The sequence below is a fragment of the Pristis pectinata genome, chromosome 2, assembly GCF_009764475.1.
Source record: "Pristis pectinata isolate sPriPec2 chromosome 2, sPriPec2.1.pri, whole genome shotgun sequence".
NCBI classification, from domain to species: domain Eukaryota; kingdom Metazoa; phylum Chordata; class Chondrichthyes; order Rhinopristiformes; family Pristidae; genus Pristis; species Pristis pectinata.
This window is the reverse complement of record NC_067406.1, coordinates 31,901,816-31,915,300: the sequence shown is the minus strand read 5'-3', so window position 1 is coordinate 31,915,300 and position 13,485 is coordinate 31,901,816. Positions and strand designations below refer to the sequence as shown.

Sequence of the window (13,485 nt, the reverse complement as noted above, 5' to 3'; positions counted from 1 at the left end):
GGGCACCTATTGCTGTTGAAATGACTAGAAGTAAGTAATCTTCAAGAACATGTATATATCTTAATTTACTAAATACTGATTACAGCACCCCAAAATCAAATGATTCTGTATAAAGGCCATCTCCAGGTAACAAACGTGTTCCATTTTTACATATGTAAAATTTTAAATTGTTTCTGTCCATAAGTCAGAAAATATACAAAAATTACTTGATATGGTAACCATGCCTCCGCAGTATTGTAATAAATGGTATTAAAAGCACACGACTCATAAGAAACAACAATTACTAGAAGTGGAGAGAGAGAGAGGAAACTACTTTGCTGTTCTTAGGAACAAACATCTGTATGTACATTGGACTTTTGAATTTAATAATGTCATGGGAGCTCATATGTACAGGTGTCTGTAAGTCGGATGTTTGTAACCCGGGGACAGCCTGTAGTTTATTTTTAAACCCTCATGTGTAGTCATTTCAAAATCAGGCTGCACATACATGGCAGAACAGATATTAATTAAAATACTTTTGGTAATAAACATATTTTCATCTTAATAATCAAACAATTCTTAAATATAATCAAGGAAAAATGCTACTTATTTCAATTGGCCCATAGCAAATTTTGCCAGTATTTGAACAGAAACTTGTGGGAAAAATAATTTCAAACGTCGAACAATTTTGCGTGCAATATGCACCAGTTCATTAATTGTGGCCTAAGCAAAAACTCCTGGCAAACTTTTATTCTTACAATGGTATCATACTTAATGCTGGCCTTGAGAATGACATGGTTCAAACAAGGATAACAGACATAGAATACACAAGATCTTCCTCAAAGTGTGTAAAGTTATTACATTGTGTCCAGTTTTGATACACACGCTCATTTATTACACAACAGGAAGAAACCATGCAATCCATTGAGTCTAAACCAGCTCCCTACCAAAGTATTGCTTTCAGTCCCGTTCTCCACCTTATTTCCTTATATCCCTGCTATTTAATTCTCTCTCATGTGTTTGATTCTTTACACCACCAACCTCCACAAAGGAGTAAATTAAAGTAGCCAATTAACCTACCTGCACATCTACGCTATGTGGGAGGAAACCTGAGAATTGGTGGCAATCCATGGCATCACAAGGAGAACATGCAAAATCTACAGAAAGCACTTGAGATCAGAATCAAACAAGTTCCTGGAGCAGTGAGGCAGCAGAGTTAACTGCTGTGACACCATGCGTCCGCTATTTTAGAAAGGATGCTGAGACCATGTAGAAGTTACAAAATTGATTTAATGAGATCTCAGAAGAACAGGAATGAGAAACTAATGTTGTTTTTAAATAGAGATAAAAAGATTAAAAGAAATTGTAGAAAGGGATACAAAATTATTAGAGGCTCTGCCATGAGCAATAGAGATATAATGTTATCAATGGTTAATGAGTAGAATAAATATGCTTTTGTTATATGCATAAATTTAAGGCTGTAACCAAAAGATCAAGGAAGGAGGTTACTTTATTTTCTATATACATAATGGCTATTGAAAACTTTGGCTTTTGAAAAAGAAATGAATCCTTATAAAAATAAAACTTAAGAACAAAAAAGGGCCAGGTGAATAGTTTGTCTTTCCCCTCAGAGAAGTAACGTAGGTTCAGCAGTTTGAATTATATGAAGATACTTCCACTAGGTGAGGAGGAAAGGAACAGCAGGAAGCATAGGCCATTCAGCCCCTCATGGCTACTCCACCATTCAATGACTGATCTTTTACCTCCGTGCCCCGAATCCCATTTCTCTTAATTCTCTGTAAAATGTAAAAAGTAGAGCCTGCACTTAGATTGATGTTTGGAATCACTGTGCATGCAATCGTCTGATAGAAGTTTCTGCAAAAAACAATCAATACTTGCGTAATTGCTAATCTTAAACACAAGACCGATACATGTTCATTACCCCAAAAATATTAAGGGATATGGGAGTAGGAAAAGAAAACAAATAAACAATGGATAAAGAAGTTGAGATTCAGATAAACCCTGATCTGAAGGAATGGTAGAATGAGGAGATAAATGGCCTTCTGACATTTCTGTGTTGCTGTTCTGGTAAATCATCAATTTTGTATCTAGAGTTTAAGAAAAAAATTTTTACAAGTTTCTTTGGCATTGAGAAAATAAATCAGCAGTGTATTATGTAATTTTAGAAAATGTAAATCCAGAACAGTTGCATGTGCAGAGAAATAGCAATACCCACAAAGATATGGATGTACAGACTTATTAAATACATAGAAAGCTGTGCTGCCAGATGATGGATAATTAGTTCTTGGTGAACCCAGATCACAGGGCTCCTCCCTCCCTTCTGTAGGTCAATACCAGGGGTCCAGTGATTCTCAAACATTCACCAGCGTGTTCTGTCAAGCTCCACATTTCTCTTCCACTGTATTTCCAGACTAACTGATCTCAATCCCTCAACATATCCACTTGGGTCTTGCTCAGTTCCATGACCCCATCCTTGTGTGTCACACTTTGGACCATGTCCTAGTCCTGGACCCAGAGGTTTCACTGGTACATTGAATCTTCTGTCTTCCTTGCCCCATATGCCAGATGTCAACTGTAGAATCATGCATCCTGCATGGCTGCATAAAATCTCTGCTCAGCTTTAACAGCATTAACAATTATAACTATGTAAAAAGGTAAAGAAGTAAATACATAAAAATTATTTACTTTTTCCCCAAGTGGTAGAACCTGATGCCAAAGCAAGTAAAAATCACAGAATATCAGGTCATAAAAATCAAATTTGATGTAGTCAATTGCTTCAAATCAAAGTTGGTGATATTCAATGTGGCATGACATCCCTATTGTAAAATGGCATATTTGTACACTCACCATTGGGAATACTATATGTAGGATGTGTTAATACAATTAATATGTTTGGTTAAATACACACTTCCTGTTTGGCACACTTGCTTCCTATGTTACAATTCTGTTTTAATGAAAAGATGCTTCAAGATTTTCCTGAACTGAGAATTGCTTTAATATTTGTCATTATGTAACATTCTGCCTCCCAAGAAAATCTGGGATCTATATTTCTGTTTTCTTAAACAAAAAGTAACTTGCTGTAAACTGGACGGAGAGCAATAGTCTATCAGGTGGGTGAATTATCCTTAACGTTAGCCGGGGGGGAGTGAAAGAATGGGGGAAACAGATAGGAAGTTATGGGAAGGCTTCTGTGTTGAGAGCATGGATGATTACCCCAGAGGAGAAGCAAGGGAATTGGAGGGGGCTACTGATCAAGATAGTCTGAGGGAGGGGTAGCTGAAAGGAGAGACAATGGGAAAGGAGAATAAGGTAGAAATGAAAGCTGGAAGGTGAGCATTTAGATGAGAGTATAGTTATCGAGTAGAAGGGAAGCAAGGAATTAGAGGAGGACCAAGGAATGCAATATAATCAAAGAAAACAGTTATCCCTTACAGCCACATCAAGCAGTAGTGATGGGTAACACAATTAGGGATGTGAGGTTCACTCCTGAGAGCCACAAGATGGATTATTATCTTCTCTCAAACATGAAAAAAGTGCATGAACTAACTTTGTGCAGCTCCTGCCACACCACCCTGCATCAGGAACACATAAGAAATAAAAGTAGGAGTAGGCCATTTGGCTCCTCACACCTGCTCCACTATTCAATAAAATTATGGTCTGTACCTTTGGACCAGTTTCCTGCACTGATCCCATGTCCCTTGATTCTCTTAATATCCAAAAATCTATGTTTGTTTTGAATGATTCATTTTCCATAGCGTCTTTGGTAGAGAATTCAAAAGATTCATTGACCACTGGTAAAGAAATCAACAAAACCATTTAATTCAAAAAGAAAGCACTGAAGTGAGGAGTTGAAGGAAATAAAAAGAGAAATGAGGTGACAAAAGAAATGCAGAAACAATAGCAGAGGAGAAGAGAGAAAATAATTCCGTGAGCAGACCATATCCTTTCTATACCACATTTTTTTATAGTCCTGTGAACCAGGAGACATAAAATATCAATAAACAGCTACTGTATAAAGGTCATTTCTAACACACCGGAAAAAGATTTAAATAATGAATTATAGTACCTCCAGACTGCACATAGTTTAATGAAATAAGGTCATAATGTAATATTGCTATGAGCCCTCCAAAAGTCTCTGGTTATAAATTTAAAACTAGAGAGAAAGTCAGCGTTGTTAAAAGGTTGTGTGGAATTACTAATTTATGCTGAAAACATGGGTAAGTTTGTGTTGTGAACTTGCTGTCAGTAGAAAATAAAAATGTAATTGTTCAACTTACGAGTAAAGAGATCTTCCCTGACGTCACTTCAAGTTGTATTTGGATCTGTCTCCCTTTGGAATTTTATTTCAAATCTAATTACATCATGTCTCCAAGACATTTCCTTACTTACATGGGCCCATATCTTTCTGGTGAACACCAGCAGTTCCAAATACAGCTGCTGGCACTTCTTGTCATAATTGTCAATGAGGATCAGGAATTGTATGATGAAGCCGAATTTTATAGACATAGATTTCTTCACATCAAATCTGAATCAGCAGTATCAAGTGAGAATGAATGGGAATATATAGATTTTCTGATACTGTAGTCAAAGTCACTAATGAAGACAACAAAGATGATATGGAAGTTACGTTCAGGAGGCTCAAGCATCAAATCAATTTTGCAGTTTGCATGATTTTCCTAGATTATCATTCTAGTGCTGTGACAATCTTACCTTTGCTCCCATTCAGTTCTTCCTGAATATGTAACCAGGAGTATTTACCTCACAGTCCTGCCCAATCTAAAATACATCTCTGTTAATGCTGTTACATTATTCTCCTTGTTAATACCAAGTCTGTGCTCATGGTTCATTAACTGCATTCACTATACTTTGCATACTTAGACACTAGCAGCTCAAACCCACCTCTTCCTGTTTATTAGGCTTATTGTTACTATTTTTCACTGCTTTCTTGCTTTTAATCTACATCTGTTTGCTATCCTCCCCATTGTCTTCTTTGGATTTTTCTTCTCAGGCAGTCTTAGCTTACAACAGAATTTCATTAGGGTTGTTTTCATAACTTTTTACTGGCTGCTTGCCAATAAAATGTAAATGCATTAAAACATTTAAGAGCACTTATTACTGTCTGAAATGGGTTTGATATCTGAGTAAATAAAAATGATGGTAGTGATTTAAAAATAGATAGAGCAATTGCATGTAAGTAACCCATTATGATCTACAGCAGGTTGCTATTAAAGTATTAATTATTTATGGATAATTGAACTCAATTACTTTACTTCTCTCAGATCAATACATCAAAACAATGAGTAATAATGAAAAACAACAGGACACAGCACAAAATGTATGTTTATGATACCTGTGTAATTGGAGAATCCCTCAGGAAATTATTAAAAAACAGACACCTCCTTGAATTTGAACTCTGTCCCAAATAAAAGGTATTTTACATGATCAGACAGCAGGTTCTCTAAGTTGAAACCTGCAACCATATAGATAGTTTAAGTGGGATCGTACAATTGCAGGATAATTCCCTCTAAACTAGCAGTGCAATGCAAAAGATAAGTCTTGGAAATTTGACAAAGATTCCTGTCTAATCCAAAATAAGTTGAATATCTTTATGGTGTCATTAGGATTCAACTATGAAAAGAAACACTATGATAAGGATACAATATTTAAGGATGACAAATATTGACCATGCCCCTGAACGACTACACTAAAAGTTTCTAGAACATACTTATTGATAAATCATCACATATGTGGGCACTACAGTTTCTGTGTTAGCCCAAATCCAGGAGTTATTTGCAGAACCTGAACTAAATATAGCTTTCCTATGTTATGTGATTATGTGATAACCAGAGGATTCTGAATAAAATGCTGTTAATCAACTTCAAACACAACTTGGTAAATGCTCATATTCCATATTAGTTTTTGTATTATGTAAGATTTATTGATGCTTTCTACCTAATCCTGATTCAGTAGCTGATCTTATCAGGATCAATAAAGCTCCAACCTTTGATCCATTCCACTACTAGAAGCAGCTGGAGGGGGCTAGAAATTCATCCCCAAATAAATAAATGTCAATAATTAGTAGTGGCTGTATGTTGCCCTCTACTTCTGAAATTTCTTTCCATTGAATGCAATTCTGGAAGCAGAAATGTGGGAGCAATAGGGTTATAATGGGGGATTTTAACTTTCACAATATTGACTGGGATTGCCTTAGTGCAAAGGGCTTAGATGAGATGGACCCTGTTAAGTGCATCCAAGAAAGTTTTTTGAGAAAGAAATGTAAATAGTCCTATTAGAGGCAGAGCAGTACTTCACCTTATCTTAGGAAATGAAACTGGGCAGGATGTGGAAGAGTCCATGGGGGAACACTTTGGGAACTGTGACCATAATTCAAGTTTCATGGTAGTTGTGGAAAGGGATAAGGTTGGTTCTCAAGTTAAGCTCTTGAATTGAGCGAAGGCTGATTTCAATAAGTGTGAGAAAGGACCTGGAGAGAGCAGATTGAGAGCTGATGTTCATGGGTAAAATGACAGCTGACAGGTGGGAGTCTTTTAAAAGAAAGTTAGTAAGGGTTTAGGGCCGGCTTGTTCCAGTAAGGATGAAAGGCAAAAGATGTCAAGATTAGAGAACCTTGGATGACAAAGAATATTCAAGGTTTGATCAGGAACAAAAAGGAAGTAAACAGCAGGTATCAGCAAATGGAATCAATGCAGTCTCTTGAAGAATATAAAGGGTATAGGAGAGAACTTAAGAAAGAAACTAGGAGGACAAAAAAAAGGCCATGAAATGTCCTTGGCAAATAAGATAAAGGAAAATTCCAAGATGTTCTGTCAGTATATCAGGAGCAAAAAGGCAGCCAGGGAAAGAGTGGGTTCCCTCAGGAACCAAAGGGGTAATTCTATGTGTAGAACCAGGCAATGTGGTCGAGGTCCTAAATGAATACTTCTCACCTGTATTCACCAAGGAGAAGGACGTGGAATATAGCAAGTTCAGGAAGGGGTAGGCATATAATCTGGAGCAGGTCAGTATCAAGGAGGAGGAAAGGTTAGATGGCATGGGACACATGAGGGTTGATAAGCCTCCAGGACTTTGAGGTTGATCCCAGGTTGCTATGGGAAGCAAGGGAGGAAGTAGCTGGGGCTCTGACGGAGAAGTTTGCATCTTCATTAACCACCAGTGAGGCGCCAGATTGGAGGATAGCTAATTTTGTATCTTCATTTAACAGCAGCAGCAGGGATAAGCCAGGTATCTACTGGCCAGTGAGTCTTATGTCAGTGGCAAGAAAATTATTGGAGAAAATCCTAAAGGATGACATGAAAATTGGTGGTGTTGTGCAAGGAAGGTTGTCTAATGCTCCAGCAGGACACACACTAGATGGAAAGTTGGGCCGAGTGTTGGCAGATGGAATTTAGTTCCAAGAAGTGCAAGATGATGTATTTTGTAAAATCAAATAGGGGTGGGATATATATTTGTAAATGGTAGGGCACCAAGGAATGTTGATGAACAGAGTGACCTTGGGTTCAAGTCCACAGTTCCATGAAAGTGGCAACACAGGTGGATAGAGTGGTGAAGAAGGAAAATAGCAAGTTTGCCTTCATAGGTCCAGATATAGATATATAAAAATTGGGATGTTTTGTTGCAAAACACTTGAGTGTAGTTCTAGTCACCATATTATAGGAAGGATGTGGTTGTGCTGGAGAGAATGCATTCAAGATTCATCAGGATGTTGCCTGGATTGGAAGACTTTAGTATGGGTAAAAACTGAACAGACTGGGCTTGTTTTCCCTGGACCAAAAGACAATGGTGGTGGGGGGGGGGGGGGGGGGGGGGGCTGGAGGGCGAGAACCAAAGGTATATAAAATTATAAGAGACATAGGTGAGGTAGATAGATAGGATCCTTTTTCCCATGATTGGGGGATCAAAAACAAGAGGGCATAGGTTCAAGATTAGAGGAAGGAGTTTTAATGTTTATTTGAGGGGTAGGTTTTTTTAAATAGATTGTGGTTGGTATGTGGAACTCACTGCCAGATGAGGAGGTGGAATCAGATACAATCACCGTGTTTAAGAGACGTTCAGAAAGGCATTTAAATGGGCAAGGCATAGCAGGATACTATGCAGGCAAATGGGATTAGTGTAGATAGACAAAAGGTCAGCATGGAGATGGTGACCCAAAGGGCCCATTTCTGTGCTGTACAACTCTATGAAGCACAACTACTACTGTAATGTGCATTTAATGAAAGAGACAAATCAGTAGATAGCACTGAATTGGCATTCATCTGCTGTTTAGAGCAAGATGGTCTCCATCAGTTAGCACTATTGCCAGGAATCCACAATCCACAAATCCCAACTGAATGTCAAGTTAGTGCACACTTGCTGACCAATGAATAGTGCATCTACATTTCTTTTTTAAAAATTGCCAAGAACTCATCAGGGCTCCACTACCCCACCAACTTCTGCCACCTCCCCCACCAACAACCACCACCATCTCCTCCAACCCATGCATTAATTTCCCTAGAAACAGCCCCAACTTTGCTCCTTCATCCCTCCTTGAATTTGTAAAGCATAAAACTGTCTTTAACTATCCATCATTAGATATGGCTGTGTTTATCAAGTTCTACTGAGATTTGCTCTCGATTTATCTAATGGGTACGTGAGGGAGAGGTGGAAAGTTAACTCAAGCCTTTACTGGCCTTTCAATTAAGGAACTTAGGCTCTGCAATCATCGCCCTCCTCCCTGTGTGAAGGTGTGAGGAATTTATGATTCATTCACCTCCATGACAGAAACTCTCTGGTCAGCAACTTTGCTTCTTGTGCTTTTTCTTATTTAACTCCATTCTGGCTGCTTTTCTATCATAAGGGGATAATCTTCTCTCAAAGAAGATCTGGTTTATGAAGTAATCAATTAATAATTGGCACATCCACTTTCACAAACAACATGCCACTTTACTGCTGCACTCACCAGCATGTGTAGACTTTTCGGATACCTTTGTGCTTGATGCGATTATGTCGACATAGACTGTGTGAGGAGCTGAAGGATTTCTCACATTGACGACATGGATGCTTCTTCATTTGCTGTTAACAAAACATCACACTGTCATAATCATCACAGGTGATTTTACTTCAAAATAAGAACTAAGCAAGTTTTTTGAGTAATACACTAGCCCTCAAGGGGCAATGTAAGCATTCAACAGAACAAGTATACATTTTACAATAATGGTGATTGAAAAATAACTATACAGTATCCTTGACAATAGCAATAATTTCACTTATTTAAAAATACATCTGTAGATAATCATTAGTTAGTTTCCATTTACAAAATGTAAAAGGTACATGCAAGGAAGTTGTTGCAAATTCATTTGGATCAATTACACTATTGATTTTTTTCAATATCCTTTTCTTAGCCAAAGACTTTGTAATTACACTATTGATTTTTTTCAATATCCTTTTCTTAGCCAAAGACTTTGTTTCGCTTCAGAGCTGTTCCAACACTATTTTAAATTCCTGAATGAGGGCGTCATGTAACAATAAGGCCTTACAGCTTTACTGAATTGTTCCTCTGAGCAAAGCCTTCCTATGAATTTTGACAAATCCAAAGCGAGAGCTTCTCCTAGCATTTTCCTTTTTTACCCAGGATTCTAATGCGAACCCCAAATTCTATTTTTTTTTAATTTTAAATTTTTTAAATTTTATTTACAGAGTGGTAACAGGCCCTTCCCGCCCAACGAGTCCGCACCATCCATTTTAAACCCATATTGACCTACCCGTACGTCTTTGGAATGTGGGAGGAAACCAGAGCACCTGGAGGAAACCCACGCAGACACGGGAGAACATACAAACTCCTTACAGACAGCGACGGGAATCGAACCCCGATCACTGGCACTGTAATAGCGTCACGCTAACCGCCACACTACCTCTTACAGTTCAAGGAGTGGAAAGCCCCAAAATATTTCTGTATGCTATATTTCTATCCAATAGAATATCATAGAATTCAGCACATTATATTATTCCATGATCAAACATAACATACTTTTAAAAATATGCCAAGGAATATTTTTTTTATTATTTTCTTGACTTTGAAAAATCCACTTTCTTTCAATGGAACTGCAAGTAATAAAATGGCACACAAAACAATTCTTTCAGCATGGTCCAATTTTATAAGCTGGAACACACACCAATAACCCTGTGTTAATTGATAAATCAGATTTACAAACCAGCTTACAAATTGAATAGACGTGTTGATAAAGAAAGTACAGGTGTACATGGGAATCACTTAATCTATGCCAGGAATCAAACCTATCAGAAAAGCACAGACTTAGAGCATCTGCAGTTTTGCAGACTGACCTTCTCATCCCTGCTGAAAAGACTAAAATTCTTGTTGGGAAGGGAAAGGTAGATAACATCTGGTGATGGAATAAGATCCTAAATCTGCCCAGCTTGACGCATTGCCAGGGCATGGCCAGCTCAATGCGTCGCCAGGCCCTGCCTGCTACTTAGATCAAGACTCCTAGTGATCCACAGAAGAATAGCAATGGACAAGTCTGGGAGCAGGTCACCTTTTCAAGGGAGATTCGTAACATGAACGACAAATCAAAAAGTGAATGGGGAAAAAAAATACTCCACTTTTGCCCCAAGGCAAACCTTCTCAAGGATTACACTGGCCTTGTAAATCCAATCTCAATCAACCTGTTCTGAACAACTGGCACCACCATGAATTTTTAATTACAACAAAAGCAGCTGCCCACCTACAGACAGATGAACATTATGCTCATTTGGGATAAATAGGATGTAACTAAAGGGATGAACTTTGCATTTGCAGCCAATGAAGACCAAATAGTGCTGGCCCAGAGCTGCAGTGACAGAATGTTCATTAATAATCAGGGTAATAATGTGCTCCAAATGCAGAAACATAAAGTGACAGAAGAATGGATCCACCTACACAATGACATGTGTAGGTGATTGGAAACTAATCAGCATGGTAATTCATCTTTGCTACAGATTCAATAGGAAATGAAATCTGTTACCAGTTACATTTAATATGAAAATTCATCTCATTCACTATGTCCTTTAGGGGAGGAAATCTGCCATCCTTAGCCAGCTTGGCCAACATGGGACTGTCGATTCTGAACTGACTTTAGACAGATCCTCGCAAGCTATTTATATTGTGTCAAAATACTACAAAGAAAAACCAGAATAAAAACTGGACCCGAGTACCAGGCAAAAGAAGAACCAAGGAGAAGCAAGACACTGCAGATGCTGGAATCTAGAGCAACAAACAAAATGCTGGAGGACCTCAGCAGATTCTAGCAGCATCTGTGGAGGGGAATGGACAGTGAACATTTCGGGTCAAGACCCTTCATCTGGACTGAAAGATAGAGGGGAGAGACAAAGAGCAGAACCAAGTTTGGCAATCTTGAGAGCTCTCCCAGCAAACAGGGTGACTTGCAACATTCAGAGAGTTGTCCCACAGATTAGTCAATCAATCAGTCGTCAGAAAATCATACAGAACAGTACCTGAACTCCAAATATATACCCTGGTTCTATAACCATTAAAAACCTCAGAGGATCTTCTGCAAAGGAAGACACGTACTGTTTACTTCCAAGTTGACAAGGTATCCATTTTGAAATCTAGTGTAGCATAACATATAACCACTTCTACTTTCTCCTTTATGGTTCTGTACTCTTAATCAGAAAAATCACCTGCTCTTCTGATTTAGTCATATGTGATACAGCACAGGAACAGGCCCTTCAATCTACCATGAAGTATGCATCTATGCTAATCTTATTTACCAACACTTCTATGCCACAGTGATTCAAGTGCTCAGCCAGATACTTTTTAAATGTTGTGAAACTACCTACCTCCACCACCTTCTCAGATAGTACGTTCCAATGTTCGATTTATTTCCAGTATTCCAGATTTAGAAAGCAACTCACTGACCAGAACCCTTAAAATATTGCATACTTTTTGCATCTGCTTTCAACACTTTGCTAAACAAAATATTGGAGCAAGGAGAAAGAAAGCTGTTCAACGGGTGAAGGACAAAAGCACAGGAAAGGTCATCTGATGATACCTCCAGGTATGGCAACCCTAACTGTGATATCAATATTTTCATTATCCTTCCAGATCCAAATGTTTTAAATTAAGATCAGTCTAGAATTAAGACCATGTGGTTGATAAGAAAGTAGGGACAGAAAGGGTTAAAATACATGAGTCTAATTCAAGCATGTTTTGTTATCCTCTCAAAAAAATAAATGTGCAGTTCTTCAGGGAAATCAATCAAGATCATAAACCTAAAAAATATGAAACACAAAAGCCGGAGTGAGAACATTCATGTTACCAGAGCCCTACTGTGAGAACCAGTGGTGCCACTTTATTCTGCAAACATTTGAACTAATATGTCCTGCTGGCATCAGCAAAAGGGCATATTAACACAAATTACTGGTAAACACATAAAATATGAAAGGCTGTTGGAAATCTGAAACAGGGACTGAAACTATTGGAAACTCTCAACAGGTTAGGGAGCATCTGAGGAGAGAGTGGTTAACTTGCCATTTATTTGTTCCTTTCACATTTAAACAAATAAATGAAACCTTCAGAGAAAACAAAACCAAGAAAAATCTATGTAGGTGTGAGAAAAAAAGTGCCAGCATCATCAGCAAGGTGAAAACTCAGGTCCCCAGTTTAAAGCACAATATCTTTTGGATTCAGAACTGCAATAATTGCTGCTGCAGTTAATAAATTTGCAGGATGAACAAATAACTGACAATGAACTTTACGTAGATAAGTATGAGGAATTACATTTTGGTACAAGAACTTTACTTTGTGACTGTTCATGGTCATTTTTCCCAAGTAAGGCAAATTCAACTGTGTGTGGAAGACATCCTAACTTAAATCTTAAATATGCTATTCATTATTTGAACCTGTGTCCTGTCCCCTTAAGTCGTTATCAATTTATCATAAAGTAAATGTTTGGTTCTGGATTTTCCATATCACTTACCACCATTTGTGCAGGTAGTTCCAAGTCAAGACTGAGAGCTCAGAGTGTACAAGAAAGTGTACAAAAGAGATTCACTGGGATGTTGTCTGAAATGGAGGGCTGTGGCTAGAAAGAGAGATTGGATAGGCTGCTGCCTGTAAGGAGTTTGTACATTCTCCTCATGTCTGCGTGGGTTTCCTCCCACATTCCAAAGACGTACAGGTTAGGAGCTGTGGGCATGCTATGTTGGCGCCGGAAGCGTGGCGACACTTGCGGGCTGCCCCCAGAACATTCTTAGCAACGCAGAAAGACGTATTTCACTGTGTGTTTCGATGTACATGTGACAAATAAGTATCTTGTATCTTGTAGATACTATGCTGCCATCCTCAAGAATCACCTAACCAGTTGCTCCTATCATATCAGTGCTCTAATTGCTTCCTAGACCTTATTATAAGAAGATTATAAACAGATTATCTGTTTCCTCAACTGTCTTTCATCCTTCAGCTGTCTTTCA

The 13,485-nt window shown here is 38.2% G+C and overlaps 1 protein-coding gene across 9 annotated transcripts in view; it reads right to left on the bottom strand.

Annotated features, from left to right (window-relative positions):
* Nucleotides 1-13,485, bottom strand: part of znf532 (zinc finger protein 532) — a 146,702-nt gene that overhangs the window by 14,776 nt on the left and 118,441 nt on the right. For all 9 annotated transcript variants that reach the window (XM_052038235.1, XM_052038187.1, XM_052038242.1 and 6 more), the window contains one exon: nucleotides 8,957-9,069. In XM_052038235.1, the coding sequence (XP_051894195.1) occupies nucleotides 8,957-9,069 (113 nt within the window). The remainder of the gene's footprint in view (nucleotides 1-8,956; nucleotides 9,070-13,485) is intronic.